The 17,295-nt window shown below is 42.7% G+C and overlaps 1 protein-coding gene across 2 annotated transcripts in view; it reads right to left on the bottom strand.

The window, feature by feature from the left end:
• Positions 1-17,295, bottom strand: part of POC5 (POC5 centriolar protein) — a 75,512-nt gene that overhangs the window by 28,358 nt on the left and 29,859 nt on the right. For both annotated transcript variants that reach the window (XM_073624033.1, XM_073624035.1), the window contains exon 6: positions 11,840-12,016. In XM_073624033.1, coding sequence (XP_073480134.1) covers positions 11,840-12,016 — 177 coding nt within the window. The remainder of the gene's footprint in view (positions 1-11,839; positions 12,017-17,295) is intronic.

Here is a 17,295-nt window from a genome sequence, read left to right as displayed (position 1 = left end):
ACCGTCCAGAACGTGGTGACGTACAACATGTACGACGGGACTAGAAAATGGAAGTTCAATAGCCAGTAGCTTCCGCCTTCAGAGCATGCGTCGTTTTTGGTCCGTCGAACAGCATACAGATGATCGGTTTTCCCGATAGGAATTGGTTCCGTCTGAAAAATTTAGAACATGTTCTCTTTCTAGGCCCGTCAGAATTTTCTGAAAAAAGTCTGATGGTGCATACACACGATCGGAATATACGATGAAAAGCTCCCATCGGACTTTTTCTGTCAGACATTCCGCTCATGTGTACACGGCATTAGTTACACAAAGCCACAGGTTTTTATTGTGCACCAATAACCAGTGATGTAATTTGTGTTGATAAGAAGGGTGTATATCACCTGCACAGCATTCTTGTTTGCCCCTCTCCTTCATCACATTAGCTGAGAGCTAAATGGAGAGAAACTCATGGTGAGGAGAAATACTGGAATACTGGTCGGTACTAGTGTGCAAAAGTGTATTTGCTTTGGAAGAATAAATCACCTCTAATGTTGGGTGTCTACGTGTGTCGATGCTGCCGCATTATGTAAAACTATTAGAACAGCTTTTTACATTTTAGAATGGGGTGCCGCAAGACTGTCCATAATTTTAAAGGGCGCCTTGACTGAAAAAAGGTTGAGAAACACTGGTCTAATCCCTCTCTACTCTATCCAAAACTCAAAAAGAAAAAAAAAAAAAAAAGTTTGGCCTTTGGTTGTACTAGATGTCCTGGTTTATTAAAACTCATAGCAGGTTAAACAGCACAGTGCTCAAACTGTCTAACCTGTCCCTCTGGAAGCTGTAAAAAAACCTGGCTGATCCTGTCTGGTTCTGGTCTCCCCCTGCAAACTGACCACAGTTTATCATGGCTGCTGAGCCCTGACACCGTGGTCAGTTTAAGTGCCTCTGTCATCCGCAGCTCTTCTCTATCCTCCTCTGTCCTCTCCCTGCCTGTCAGCTTGTGCGTCTGTGTGAGCTGTCTCCGTGCCCCCCATCCTGCTGCTGTTTGTAGTAAACTAAACTTTTAAAAAAGTTCACTGGCAGCCCCTCTTTTTTAAGCAGCCATAATGCACTGTATAAGTGTTTGTTAAAAACCAAGCCTCTAAATAACTTTTTTCATGTATCTTCAGGCCGGTCACATGACTCCCAGCTGCTCTCCTCCCCTATCTAAGGGCTAAAGCGGGAGGGGTTGAGTGGCCAACACGGCGGTCACGTGACCTCCCTGGCTGATATCAGAGGGAGATCTAGGTTCCTTCTGCTGTTGCCCGTAGGTCAGAGTATTAGAGCGGCCGGGAGTCACGTGACCGGCCTGAAGATACATGGAAAAAGGTATTTAGACGCTTAAATTTTAACCAACACTTACACAGTGCATTATGGCTGCTTAAAATAGAGGGGCTGGCAGTGAATCATAGTGTAAGGTTACAAACCCTTTAATGTGCAAATTTGTACAAAAGTTCATTATGCTTACACATTAACCTAAAAATCCACCCTTTGCCTTGAATCCTCTCTACAAATTAGCATTCTGATTCTGCCCAGACAACGGTTTTGTAGGCAAGTACATATTTGCAGTGTGAGATTCACTAACGAACTGATGCCTCTGACTACCAGTCTCAGGAGGTTTGGCGAGGAAGATGGTACTGGCATTTACTGCCAAACAAATTGGTTACTGTACTCCCATCTAACAGCACCTTTGTCATGCTATTCCACCGATTTTCAGCACTTTTCAGACATTGTCCATGGTCAGTAGCGTATCTACTTCCCAGAATAACATGCTGACCCACAAAAGACATGCGTCCTTGACTTATGTGTACATGTCTCACACAGCAACCCTACCAAAGCTTCCTTTAAATCTGTGACCAGCCAGTGTAAAAATCTATCACACTCACAGATTAGAAACTGCTGACTCTCATCCTGTAAACTGGCACTGTAAAATAAATAAATCACATTCTTCCATAGATTAGCCCCCCTGCTGCCTTTTATCTGATCTATCAGAATGCATCACTGAATAGCTTGATTAAAGGGGATCTGCCCACAGCAGACTAATAACATTATTCTCTAGAATGTTCTTCACAAGAGGACCTTGTCAGACTATGCCTAGGTAATTTTACCCAACAAGCACTCAAGGGCCGCTTTGGTAATGGTAAAAACACTTTTCTTTTAAATATAACAGTGTATACGGTGACTTGTAAAGAATATAATTATGTGGTTTGCATTAATATAAAAGGTATGTAAACCATAACAATGAACCCATTTGGTCCATTTTAGTATCTTAAAAATACCACTGAAAATATTTAGATATACAGTATCTGTTCCATAAGTGTTCTATAAATGTGCAAAAAGACCTGTTGATTCTGCCAGAAAATGGGTCAACTGATACCTTTCTGTGTTCTTTGCCTGTGCTGAACTGTTATCAGTTATCAGCTATTTCTGAGAAATACAGAACCCCTCTCCTCTATGTTATGGAGAAGAGGAGAGGTGGAAGATTTATGTAATCTTGTCTTAGGGCAACAACTCTGATCCTACACAGACACACTACGGTGAGTAAGCACTGTCATCATAGGACAGGAAGTGTGTTGATGGCAGGATCAACAGGTGAAAATAAGGAAGTTTTATGTCTGCAATGTACTTTGCTCAAGACGATGGATCACACAGAGCTGCGGCCCTGAATGATTTTTCAGTTTTATCAATGAACAATCAGCACTGCCAGACTGTCACACATAGCACTGGCTCAACATAACTCATTCATAAAAAGCTGAAGATCACACAGTGCTGTGTGACCCATGACTGTTCCTGTGCATGTGTAAAAGCAGTCACTGATAGACACCCAGAGTCACAGCATTGAGCGCTATATGCACTTGGTCCCTTGGGGAAATAAAGTTTATTATATGAGAGTTATGTTATAAAGCAAGTCCCATTATGCTGAATAAAGTAACACTACAGTTTCTGCATTAACATTCTCTTTCATAGTTAAAAGGTTTTAAAACTTAAGTGGTATTAGGCTCGGTTCACACCTATGTGTTTAATGCTTTTTGCAGAAACGCACTACACTCCATTTAACATGCTTTCCTATGGGACAGGGTTACAGCACAGCTATGCTTTTTTTTCTTAGTTGCTGCGTTTTTGGAAATTGTCAGGGATTTTTTTTTTTTTTTAAGTAAATTGATGCGTTTTTCATTTAATGGACTTCAACGGAGAAGCTGCAGAAAAATATGTAGTGCGTTGTTGCTGTGATTTTTTTTTAATGCACCAAACAATAAAAATTGGCCAAAAAGAAAAAAGCATAAAAAAAAAAAAAAAATGAAAAAAAAAAAAAAAAAAAAAAAACGCAAAATGCATAAAAAAATGCACGAAAAATGTGTCAAAAATGTGTGTGCAAAAATGAAAAAAAAAAAAAACACTTCAGAAACGGGTCAAAATCAAACTGCATAGGTGTGAACCGAGCATTAAACCAAAAACACTAAATAAATATTGCATATATTTCAGTTTACCAATTCTGCCTCCCATTCTCTGCAATAGGTGCTTTCAAACCCAGGCGGTGCGCTTGCAGGACGTTTGGAAAAGTTCTGCATGCAGCATCTTTGGGGTGGGTTGGGAGCGCTGTATACAGCGCTCCCAAAACACCCCTGCCCATTGCAATGAATGGGCAGCGCTGCAACACGGGAGTTTTTAACCCCTTCTTTGGGTTAAAAGCGCACCGCTAGCGGCTGAAACATGGCGCAGAAGCGCCGCTTAAACAGCGGTAAACGTGGCCGCGACCCCAGTGTGAAAAGGGTCTTAGGGTATCTCCACTCTGCATGGAGAAGCAACTTACACACCTTTAAACAGTAATGCCATGTACACACGGGTGGACTTTTCGGCATCAAAGGTTCGACGGTCTTTCCAACGGACTTTAAACAGACTTGCCTACACACAATCACACCAAAGTCCGACGGATTCGTACGTGATGACGTATGACCGGACTAAAATAAGGAAGTTCATAGCCAGTAGCCAATAGCTGCCCTAGCGTCGGTTTTCATCCGTCGGACTAGCATACAGACAAGCGTATTTTTCGCCTGGACTCGAGTCCGTCGGAAAGATTTGAAACATGTTCCAAATCTAAAGTCCGTCTGATTTTCGACCGAAAAAGTCCGCTGCAGGTCCGATGAAGCCCACACACGGTCGGATTGCCCGACGGATTCGTACTGTCAGACCAGTCCGGCCGAAAAGTCCGCCCGTGTGTACACGGCATAAGGATGAGCTCAGGCGTGTTCGCACACTCCACATGCAGAGCCCGCCAGGAAGTCGGCACTGTGCTGCGCTAATCGCAGGCAGTGAGACATTTTCCTGATGTGTGGCTGCAGAGATCAGGAAATGTCTCACTGCCTATGATTAGCGCAGCTCAGTGCCAACTTCCTGGCAGGCTCTGCACGTGGAGTGTGCGAAAACGCCCGAGCTCATCCTTATTAAACAGCAACATAGTCCAATCTACCCTACTCCCTAGATTGATAAATTACAGCTGAACTTCAGCTCCCACTTTAACCACTTCAGCCCTGGAAGGATTTACTCCCTCAATGAGCAGGCCATTTTTTGTGATGAAGCACTGCGTCGCTTTAACTGATAATTGTGCGGTCGTGTGACGTTCTACCCAAACAAAATTGATGTCCCTTTTTCCCCACAAATAGAGCTTTCTTTTGGTGGCATTTGATCACCTCTGCGGTTTTTCTTTTTTGCGGTATAAACAAAAAAATAGCGACACTTTTGAAAAAATAAATAAATACAACATTTTTTACTTTCTGCTATAATACATATCCAAAAAAAAAAAAAAAAAAAAGTAAAAAAAAAAAAAAAAAATATTCATCAGTTTAGGTCGATAAGTATTCTGCTACATTGCAAATAGAGTTTGAGACATATGTTGCAGGGCGTGGCACCACAGCCAATAGTATTTGAACTAAACAAAAAAAAGGGGAAAAAAAAGAGGAAAAAGGACTTTAAAGGTCGCCACTAGGATCCCAAATAGGAAAGAAACAAAAGTCTCATATTATAGTAAAAAATGTATCATTTATTTGAATCACATAAAGCCACACATGTTACAACAAGAAAAACATGAACATATTCAAAAGGTACACTGTCTCATGAAAGAGAACAAATTGTGGAGCTGTAACAAAGGAATCACATGGATGGCCAAAAGATTGTTTACAAGGTAGTCCTAGAACAGGGGTAGGCAGCCTTTTGAGCACAGTGTGCCAAAAAATGTTTTCAAAGAAATTGAGCGTACCGATTTTATTACAAAAAAATGTCAACTTCACACTCTCAATTGCAAAAAGGATTTTTTATAAAGTAAATGCTTTAAACTACTTTAGTAGTGAGAAAATTAACATCCTGCACTCTCACGCCTCAGATCAGACCCAATTCCTGCAACTCCACACCTCAGATCAGCCCCAATTCCTGCACCTTCACGCCTCAGATCACTGTCCCCCCTGTACATCTGCCCCACCACTGTACCACCCTGCTCTTCTGTCCACCACTGTACCCCCTTTCTCATCTGCCCCACCACTGTAACCCCCTGCACATGTGCCCCACCACTGTAACCCCCTGCACATGTGCCCCACCACTGTACTACCCTGCTCTTCTGTCCCACCATTGTAACTCCTTGCACATCTGCTCCACCGCCGTACCCCCATGCTCTTCTGTCTCACTGCTGAACCATCTTCTCATCTGTCCTAACACTGAACCCCTTGCTCATCTGTCTTACCACTGTAATCCCCTGCTCATCTGCCCTACCAATGTTCCCCCTTTCTCATCTGCCCCACCACTGTACCTCCCTGCACATCTGCTCGACCGCCGTACCACCATGCTCTTCTGTCTCACAGTGGTGAGTCTCACCGCTCTCTGCTCATCTGCCCTACCACTGTAACCCCCTTTCTCATCTGCCCCACCACTGTACCTCCTGCATATCTGTCCCACCTCTGTTCCCCCTGCTCTTCTGCCCCACCACTGTAATCCCCTGCTCATGAGTTCCACCGATGTACCTTCGTTCTCCTCTGCACATCTGCCACACCTCTGTACCCTTCTGCTCCTCTGCCCCACCGCTGTAACCCCCTGCTCATCTGTCCCACCTATGTACCTCCTTTCTCCTCTGCTCCACCACTGTACCCCCCCTGTACATCTGTCCCACCTCTGTGCCCCCTGCTCTTCTGCCCAACCACTGTAACCCCCTGCTCATCTGTCCCACCAATGCACCTCTTTTCACATCTGCCCCACCGCTGTACCCCCGCCTGCTCTTCTGTTCCACCGCTGAACCCCCTTCTCGTCTGCTCCATCACTGTATCCCTCTGCTATTCTGTCCCATCGCTGAATCTCCCTCTCATCCCTCCCACCACTGTACCTCCTGCACATCTACCCCACCACTGTAACCCCCCTGCTCATCTACCACATCAATGTACCAATTTTCTTATCTGCCCCACCACTGTACCTCCCTGCACATCTGCTTCAACGCCATATCCCCATGCTCTTCTGTCTGACTACTGAATCACCTTCTCATCTGTCCTAACACTGAACCCATCTGCTCATCTGCCCCACCACTGTAACCCGCTTTCTCATCTGCCCCACCAATGTACCTCCTGCACATCTGTCTCACCTCTGTAACTCCCTGCTCATCTGTCCCACCAATACACCTCCTTTCACATCTTCCCCATCACTGTACCCTCCTGCTCTTTTGTCCCACTGCTGAACCCCCGTCTCATCTCTTCCACCTCTGTACCTCCCCGCACATCTGTCCCACCTCTGAACCCTTCCTGCTCATTTTCCCCACAGCTGTACCCTCCTGCTCATCCGCTGTACCATCTTCTCATCTATGATATGCAGAGTGGTGAAAGGAAGAAGAGATGAGACATCCACCTGTCCTGGCACACTCATCCTGCTGATACAATTCTCGTATTCAGCCCACGTGCTTGTATGTGATGTATGTGATGTCACATACAAGCATCTGGATGGATGAGCAATGATGAGCTCAGGTCAGGGGAATTTTCTGAAAGCAGTGGGCCTGTGTGCAGGATCATAAGTTGGGCCTCCGCAGCTGAGAAAAAGTTGGGTGTGATTTTCATTACGCTGAATACTGTCTGTGGCTTGAAGGGACACAGAGTGCAGGAGTTCAGTAGTAAGTGACGCAAAGGTTCAGGAATAATTTAAACAAAATTCCCAGAAGCTCAACAGTAATTTCACAAACTGTCACCTCATTGTGGTTTTCTCAATCACAGTGAAATCCCTTCTTCCTGAGATTGGTAGTGGCAACCAAGCGAGTCATCTTCCTCCAGATGGTGGACGGGGGTAGCAGGATTGTGATTGGCTTTAGCAGTGGCCAATGACAGTCCTCCTGGAAACAGGGACCCCCCCTGCAGAACTGCACCCAATCTCTTCCCCATCACAAAAGCTGACGATCCCAGCTACAGCAAAGTTAGACAATGTGTGGGGGCACAGTGCATCCCCCTCGGTGCAGGTGCGGTGTGAGGAATTCTGAAATTGGAATGCATTAGTGTCTCACTGACACTTCCCTGCACTGCTCTGCTGATGGGGATGGAGTTTAGTGGCGGCAAAAGAGGCTTCACGTGCCGTTTGCGGCACCCGTTCCAGGGGTTGCCTACCCCTATCCTAGAAGATCCCTTCTGGCTAGAGGCCATTTATATGAGATGTCCGCGCCAATGGATCGCTACGTGCGTCACCTTTGGCTTCTTCAGGAGATCCTATTGGTACTAAAAATATGTATTGTAATCACTACTGAGTTCATGTATAAATATCATACTATGTACAATTGATGTACATCATTCAAAAAATTTTTAGAGACCATCATTCAAAAAGTAAATGTATTACATGGTTGACAGTTTGTATATCATATAAAGATACAAAAAAAAAAAAAAAAAAAAATATGCGTAGTATTCTTAGATTTGACGAAGAGACTGCCAAATAAAATTAGAATTGGAATAAAGATAAATATAGAAAAAAATCTACAGAGAATATGTATAAATATTAGCAGTACTCATGATGCATATCACTTTACTGCCAGTATTAATTTATAGAGATTACATTTATATTTTTAAATACAAAATATTTATTTGGATCATGTGTTCTATTATTATTATTATTTAATCAATCCTATTCCATTTAGATTATCCTATTGTTTAGAGATTTAGATTAGATTATTGAGAGCAAACAGCTTAAGCAATCTATATATTTTTTTTATTACACATCAAATAGAATATTAATTTTCAATTCGATCAAGATACATAATAAAATCAAATCAATTAAAGTCAATTCAAAAATGTTATATTCAAGCAAACATAATCCATTCAATTGAGTTAAATTAAATCGGATAAAATTAAATGTAATTAAGTTTGAATTGTTTTGCAACAAGTCCAATCCAATATAGATCAGATTCGCATAGTTCAGTTGAGAAATATCAGCAGTGGGTAATAGAGACTTACTTGTGGAGCTTATATGAACTGAATATTTCCACTGCGTAATTATTGGTGGTGATCAAGCAGTCCAAAGATTAGCATATGAAACACCACCTGTGTTGTTTTAACCAACTAATTTCCACCGGGTGGAGGGAGAGTTGGAAATAACACTAAGCCCTGCAAAACAGAGAGAGGGATACTAAGAAATACTCAGGATAACTCCACCCCCAACGCAAAACAAGTGACGTACGTCCCGAGATGTACCCACCTCACGCCCCAATGTCACTTGTTGCATGGCGGGCATGGGGGGAGGGGCTATCCTGATGGTGGCCACTTTAGCCAGTATAAGAGACTGACATGTCGGTCCCCGCACATGCCACACAGGCTGTGGGACGCCTGACATAGAGCAGGACCGGCACTTCAGCAGAAATCTATCATGCACAGGTCAGTGATGTGAGCTAGAACCTCGAAACTTAGTAAGTAATGAAGAACGCCCTTTCTTACTATCCCTCTCTGTTTTGCAGGGCTTAGCGTTCTTATTTCCAACTCTCCCTCCACCCAATGGAAATTAGTTGGTTAAAACAATGGTTTATGTTTGATTGAATATAACATTTTTGAATTTACTTTAATGGATTTATTTTATTATGTATCTTGATCGAATTTAAATTGATTTAATCCAATTTAATACTAAATTAAAATTAATATTCTATTTGATGTGCAATTAAAAGAATATAGGTTGCTTAAGCTGTTTGCTCTCATTAATCTAAATCTCTAAATAATAGGATAATCTAAATGGAATAGGATTGATTAAATAACAATAATAATAATAATAATAATAATAATAATAGAACACATGATCCAAATAAATATTTTATATATAAAAATATAGATGTAATCTCTATAAATTAATACTGGCAGTAAAGTGAATGCATCATGAGCACTGCTAATATACATATTTTGTGAAGATTTTTTCTATATTTATCTCTATTCCCATTCTCATTTTATTTGGCAGGCAGCCATTCAAAACAGATTCAGGCTCCTCAAATATAGGCTGTTTTTACTACCTTTTTTTCCCCCTTTCTCTATGATGGTGCATCACTATATGGATTGGGCCCTCTGTGTTTGATGGATGCTCTTTCTTCATTTGTCATGGTATGTATATTAAGGTTTTGGGTTATTATCCAGAGAAGATCAGCAAATTTACGTGTCTTCCTCTCTCCCCCTACTATGAATTTTCTTCGTCAAAATCTAATGCCCTGTACACACGGTCGGACATTCCGACAACAAAATCCATGGATTTTTTTCCGACGGATGTTGGCTCAAACTTGTCTTGCATACACACGGTCACACAAAGTTGTCGGAAAATCCGATCATTCTGAACGCGGTGACATAAAACACGTACGTCGGGACTATAAATGGGGCAGTAGCCAATAGCTTTCGTCTCTTAATTTATTCTAAGCATGCGTGGCACTTTGTGCGTCGGATTTGTGTACACATGATCGGAATTTCCGACAACGGATTTAGCAAGCTCTCAAACATTGTGTGTCGGAAATTCCTATGGAAAATGTGTGATGGAGCCCACACACGGTCGGAATTTCCGACAACAAGGTCCTATCACATATCTTCGTCGGAAAATCCGACCTTGTGTACAGGGCATAAGAATGCTACACATATATGTTTTTTGTATCTTTATATGATATACAAACTGTCAACTATGTAATACTTTTACTTTTTGAATGATGGTTTCTATATATTTTTTGAATGATATACCGTACATCAATTTAGTATGATATTTATTCATGAACTAAATAGTGATTACAATACATCTTTTTAGTACCAATAGGCCCTCCTGAAGAAGCCAAAGACGAAACGCGTAGCGATCCACTGGCGCTGACATTGTAATCTCGTATAAATGGCCTCTAGCCAGAAGGGATCTTCTAGGACTACCTTGTAAACAATCTTTTGGCCATCCATGCGATTTCTTTGTTACAGCTCCACAAGACTTTCATGAGACAGTGTACCTTTTGAATATGTTCATGTTATATCTAGTTGTATCATGTGTGTTTTTATGCGATTCAAATAAATTATCCATTTTTACCATAATATGAGACCATTGTTTCTTTCCTATTTGGGATCCTAGTGGCAACCTTTAAAGTCCTTTTTCCTCTTTTTTTTTTGTTTCTGTTCATGTATTCTGCTACATATTTTTGGTAAAAAAAAAAAAAAAAATCTGAATAAGCGTATATTGATTGGTTGGCGCAAAAGTTATAGCGTCTACAAAATAGGGGTTAGATTTAGGGACTTTTAAATTTTTTAAAATTGTTTTTACTGGTAATGGCCGCGATCTGCAATTTTTAGCAGGACTGCGACATAGCGGTGGACAAATCTGAACCTAAGTGACACTTTTTGGGGACCAGTGACACCAATACAGCGATCAGTGCTAAAAAAAAATGCACGGATCAATGTATAAATTACACTGGCAGGGAAGGGGGTTAACACCAGGGGGCAATCAAAGGGTTAACTGTGTTCCCTGGGTGTGTACCAACTGTGTGGGGGATGGGCTCACAAGGACAACACAGAGATCGGCTGTTCCTAGTAATCAGGAACAGCGATCTCAGTGTTGTCCCCTGTCAGAATGGGAATCTGCCTTGTTTACATAGGAAGATCCCCATTTTGCCCCTCTATGGAGCTATTGCGGTTTGCCGGCGGACATCAAGGTACGGCGTTTCGTGCAGCCAGGCCGCCCTGCCGGAGTGACAGCAACAGTTTTTTAATTTCCTTTTGGGATAAAGGTTTTACATAAATAAATAAAAGCTGATCATTGTAAGTACCCCAATCTGAGTTAAATGGTTTGTCTCAATCCTCTAACTGCCACTTCTGCTGCACAGTTTTGTCTGTTAAAGTGATAAAATAACAGAAATACTAGGCGGATGACCAGGTGAAAAAGAAAAAAAAAAAACTAAACAGAAGGAAAACGAATACAGCCAACACATCTAAGAATTGTCAAACTTCAGTATATCATTTTTGGTTTTAATACTGCTTTAATTAGCGCTTTCAGAGTTGCACCAATACACCTTCAAAGCTGGCGTAGTGTTCTGAACTACTTTGCCTTTTTTTCAGCTCCTTGTGCTCCAGGCTCAAAAACCTGTTGAAACTAAGCTATATTCTAGGCTGGTGCACTGTTGTGCAGACAAAGACCGAGCACCACTGTGAACTCAGGCATCCCCTAAGCTGCATTTATACAAACCTGAAGCAGCTGATTAGCTTGGATACAAGCTGGGCAACCCTTAATAATCAATGTGTGGGTCTAACTGCAGGAGTTGATTACTTACATTTGGTAATTATAGTGTGTTTATATAAACCAGTCTATTTTAGATTCAGAACAGTGTTACCTCATCCTTCCTGCGTATAGATGTTTCATAGGTCTGCAGCAAGCCCTTGAGGTTGTCTATCTGGTTGCTCAGATGAGTAATGTGCTCAGCATGCTTCTCACTCTGTTGCTTTATCTCCAGTTTGTGATTCTCAATTATTGTGAGTTTCCATTTCCTTAACTCAGACATCATATTTTTCTAGGAAAAAAAATCAAAAATCAAATATATGCAGTATATTGTCACCATTATATTATAATATATATATATATATATATATATATATATTATATATATTCCTAGCTACACTATACAAATCTGCCCCACAACACCACCACTGGGAGTGATAATATTGATGGCATGTTGTAGTTAGCAAACAAATAACCTGCAGATCTAAAAAGGTATGTGATAGTTAGAAGATCAAAGCTGTAATTCTTGATATGCCAAGCTCCCGCTGCATGGCCATCACTGGCATAAGAAAGCCAAACAGTAAGAGGGAGCCCAAGTTGGGGTGATTGACTAAGAAAAAGTAAATCTTGTATAAAACTGGCCCATTTGGCCTTCATATTGTACAAAATTAGATACAGCTCAAAACCCATTTTAAATATAACTATAAGGCAAAAGGTATTTTAGTTTTGGATAGAGTGGAGAGGGGTTCAAACACCTGTCAGGGAGAATCACCCTCTTTATTTGTCCTGTTTACCGTTATCACCAAAAGTGAAAAGAAAATCCCAAATTTTGGGTGGTCACAGAACAAGAATAGGGGGAAACTTGCTCACTACTTCTGGTGAATACCAGAGCCTTCATTTACTTTGAAGGGATTTCCTCTTACTACCCGTTTTGACTATGGGGACAGGAAATGAAGGGAAATCTCCCCAATAGGGCCAAAAAAAAAATCTGACAAGTGTTATACTCCTTTCTTACTTTATCCAAAGTGAAAAAATGTGTGCCTATAGTTCTACTTTATTAAATTTGATAACTACAACAGCATATCATCCAATTTAGAAACCTGTTTCTGGGGTAAAATAGGACCATGATATTTTTTCAGGTATGAACAATTGGCTGTCAGGTTATAGTATATACAGCCTTAGCCCCACAAATGCAGAAATCTGCTGGTTCTAGTGTTTCTGAGCAGTCTTAGAAAGCATCAAAAACCAAGAAACAATGGCAAAGCATAGAAAGTAGATTTAAAATGGTTCTAAGGGTACATGATTTTTTTACCTTAAAACGCATTTTATGCATGAAGATAAAAAAAAAACTTTCTGGATGCAGCTCCCCCCTGCCCCCAAAACAGCAGTGGCTCTCACCCTTCTCACAGGATAGAGAGGCAGCAGCGGGAGCCAATGGCTCCTGTTTTTGTCAATCACAGGCAAAGAGGAGGGAGCAGGAGACAGGGCACACAGAGTCAGCTCAGGAGTGGGCATGCACAAGTGCCCCCAGAGCAAGCGGCTTACTATGGGGGCACTCACTGGGGGGAGAGCAAGAAGTGTTGGTGGGGGATCCGAGAAAAGGAGGATTGGGGCTGCTCTGTGCACAGATCAGGTAAGTATTACGTTTGTTATAAAATAAAAAAAAAATTAGAATCACTTTAATGTCTGCCACCCAAAGCTCTGGCTGAATCTTTACGAATCATTGATTGGGAGGAGATGAAGTGGAGACCCTCCCCAATTTTCCTCTCCCACACCACCTCTTCCTTTTTTTCCCCCCTCTCTCTTTCTTTTTTTGTACTTTCTTTCTTGTTCGACTTTGTACCCCCAAGGCCGAGCTTGCTTTTTATCCCCCTTCTTCCTGGTTCCCACCAACAGAGGGAGTGAGCAAATTCTTGCTGTTAATACTTCCACATTGTGCAATACAATGATCATCATGTTGCGTGGGCTTCCAGCTTAACAGGTCTTGATTTCGATACATTCTGTACATCTCCTGTGTGCATTATATTCTGGGAATGTATGTGATACTGAGTCCAAATGTGTTCTTTTTTCCAATGTCACTCTGTACTTGTCAGTAGATTTCATTGGTGAATTGTATTGAGAAATATGGAGTCAGGATGTCACTCAATTAGTCATTGTCAGTGATATGCATGAATGACTCTTTTGTAAGACTAGATCTATTGCTATGGAATACCCTGTGTATGATGCACAATGTTTATATAAAAAAAAAAAAAAAAAAAAAAAAAATCGAAAAAAAAAAAAAAAAAAAAAAAAAACAAAGACAGAAAAAAGAAAAACAAAAAAAACCCCCAAAAACTTTTTTTGTGCTTACAAATACCAGTACTATCCATTTCATGCTGGGTTGAATAAACTATGTATAAGCAATGCCCCTGTTTTTCATTCATGATAAATGTAGAATTCTTTAGAAGAGTGAGGTTTCAAAGTATGCCTCTTGTGGGTTGTAAGAGTTGTGAAGAAAGAGAAAAGAAGAAAAAAAAACTATGAGGAAACAAAAAGGGAAACAACTTAGCACTGCTTAAATTAGGAACAGGTAAACAGATGGGATACATGGCTTATAAAGGGCTCATAATTCACAATTTAAAGTTACACCTAGAACCTTATCACTGCGCCTGGGTTCACATTGCTGCGGTTCAGACACAGCATGCAATTCGCACAGGAATCGCAGGACATTCCTGTGCAAATTATATGTGATGTCTCTGGGGTGTGATTTGAGCCATGGATTTGTATAGCTTAAATTGCACCGCATTTACACCAAACTGGTCCAGGACCCTTTTTTTTTTTTCCACACCTGAATCAGATCGCTGCGTTTTGCAAACCACTTGCGGGGCGCCGTTACACTTCCGCAATAGTTTCGCATGGACAGGATGCGATTTAGATGTGGTGCTGAATCCGCAGCGAATTCACACCGTATCTAGTGTGAACCTAGGCTGAAAGAACTACGGATCCAAACTTACACTTTAACGCTACACCAATCGGCCATACATTTTATGACCACTGACAGGTTAAATGAATAACATTGTATTATCTCGCTACAATGGCATCTGAAAGTTGGTGGGATATATTAGGCAACAAGTTAAACATGTCCCTGAATATTGATGTGTTCAAAGCAGAAAAAATGGGCATTGCAGTTTGTTGTGCATGGGGCTGCATAGCCGCAGACCGGTCAGAGTGCCCAGCCAAAAGCAGCTACAGTGGGCATGTGAGCATCAGAACAGGACCATGGAACAATATGAGAAGGTGGCCTGGTCTGATAAAATAGGATTTTTGACTTACCGTAAAAACCGATTCTCTGAGTTCATTGACAGACACAGCGCTCCATTATTCCGAACCATAGGGTTATATCGCCCCCTACAGGAGTAGGACACTAGGCAGAAAAAAAGACTTGGCTATACCTATGGGCAGTCCTAGGTGATATACACCCCCTCTCTGCTATAGGACTTCAGTTTAGTAACAAGCGGTGTCAGAAGCATTAAAAACTCCTTAGAGGGGTGGGTGCTGTGTCTGTCAATGAACTCAGAGAAACAGATTTTATGCTAAGTCAAAAATCCTATTTTCTCATTCGTTCATTGACAGACACAGCGCTCCATTATTTAGAACCATAGGGACGTCCCAAAGCAGTGCCAAACATGAGGGGTGGGACAGTGAAAAATCCCAAGGCTAAAACAAGAGCCAACCAGGTAACAGCAGCTCAACACAGAAACAAACTGGAGCCCAACCTGAACAATACCCCTTCAAGAGGGAATAGACCCTCTAAACAGCAGCCTGCAACATCTTGTGGCCAAAAGAAGCATTATCAGATGCCAGCACAGCCACGTTGTAGAATTTTGTGAAAGTGTACACCGCGACCAAGTGGCCGCCTTGCAAACCAGCGCAGCTGACGCCAGATGATGGAAGGCCCAAGAAGCAATAAGCAGCCAAGTAGAATGCGCCGTAACAGGGAAAAAGGGAACCCAACCCCTGATAGAATAGAGTCATCGTCTGTCTGAGCCATCTAGAAAAAGGTCACAGAAGAAGCAGACAGCCCCCTTTTGGCCCGTCCGTGATCACAAACAGCGAGCCTGATCTACGAAAAGGCCCCGTGACTGCCAAATACACCCGAATCGCACAAACACATCTAGGGCATGTAAGGTAAATCTCTTAGGACATTTTGACCTGGGACACAGGGAAGGCAATACAACGACCTTAATCAAAAGGAATCCGAGGAGGGATCCACGGACAAGGGCGAAGAACCACTTCATCTTTGTGGCTCCCCAGGTAAGGAGTATGACATGGTAACGCCTACAGTTCTGACACTCTCAGGGCAGAGGTAATAGCAACCAAAAAAGCCACCTTCTGGGACAGAGCAAGCAGAAGAACCTCCTACAGGAGGGAGGCTCCTGTAGAACCGAACGCACCAAGAGTTGATCCCGCGGCGGTAGAAGCAACCGCACCAGTGGAGGTAGATGTCAAACCCCTTGATTAAGAGTACGCACCAGTGAGTGGGAGACCAGGGCATGCCAAAGAAAACCACCAAGGCCAACACCTGACCCTAGGTACTCAAGGTCAAGTTCTGCTCAACCCCCCCCATGAAGAAAGGTAGACATCCGAGCCACCGAGAAAGAATGAGGGTAAATGGCAAGTACCTCACATCAGAATATGTATGTTATCCATGTCCAGTGGATAGCGTACATAAATAAAGCTTCCTAGCCTTCAGCAGCATCGTAACTTCAGCACCTGGCTCATAACAGCCAGGCCTTCAAAAACCAGTGACTAAAGCAGGATGGAAGATCGGCCCTTGGGACAGTAGAACCTCCCTGAGAGGAAGTCGCCAAGGGACCTCAGCGACCAAGCACACTAGTTCGGCGTACCAAGACTGACAAGACCATCCGGGCCCACTAAAATGACTGGAATCCCTTCAGCCTCGATCCTGCGTAAAAGCCGCGGCAGAATCTTGAGAGGAGGAGAGGCGTAGATCCCACTGTACCTGCCCCACGGGGCCACCAGAGTGTCTGCAGTGTCCACCAGAGGAGCCTGCGACCTTGCCGGAAACCTCAGTACCGTTCCGTTAAGCCGGGACACCAACAGGTCTACCTCGGGAGTGTCCCATCAGAAACATATCCGATGAAACATGTCGTTGTGAAGGGACCACCCCGTGGACCAACACTAGCCAACTGAGGCAACCGCCTGCGCTTTCTTGTCATTTTTCCACTCCTAGAATGCATACGGTGGAGAGAGCCGAAACAAGGCGTTCAGCATCCTCCGGTGGGCAGGCTACTGTCAGGGCTGCCAACACACTCTTCGTTCCTCCTGGTGATTGACATAGGCCACCGCTGTGGCACTGTCCAAATGGATCCGTACCCGGAGCCCCCAAAGTAGACCTCCATGATTCATACATAGTTTGATCGCTCAAAGTCCCAGGATATCGATCGGCAAGTCCAGATTCCTCCAGCGTTCAACGACCCTGAGCAGGACCCAGTCCCAGGACACCTCCCCGCCCGGACAGACTGGCATTGGTGGTGACCACTGTCCAATACAAGAGTAGAAAGGATGTGC

Source organism: Aquarana catesbeiana, linkage group LG01 (assembly GCF_042186555.1).
Source record: "Aquarana catesbeiana isolate 2022-GZ linkage group LG01, ASM4218655v1, whole genome shotgun sequence".
Taxonomy (NCBI): domain Eukaryota; kingdom Metazoa; phylum Chordata; class Amphibia; order Anura; family Ranidae; genus Aquarana; species Aquarana catesbeiana.
The sequence above is the reverse complement of the archived record's forward strand: the minus strand, read 5'-3'. Positions and strand labels throughout refer to the sequence as shown.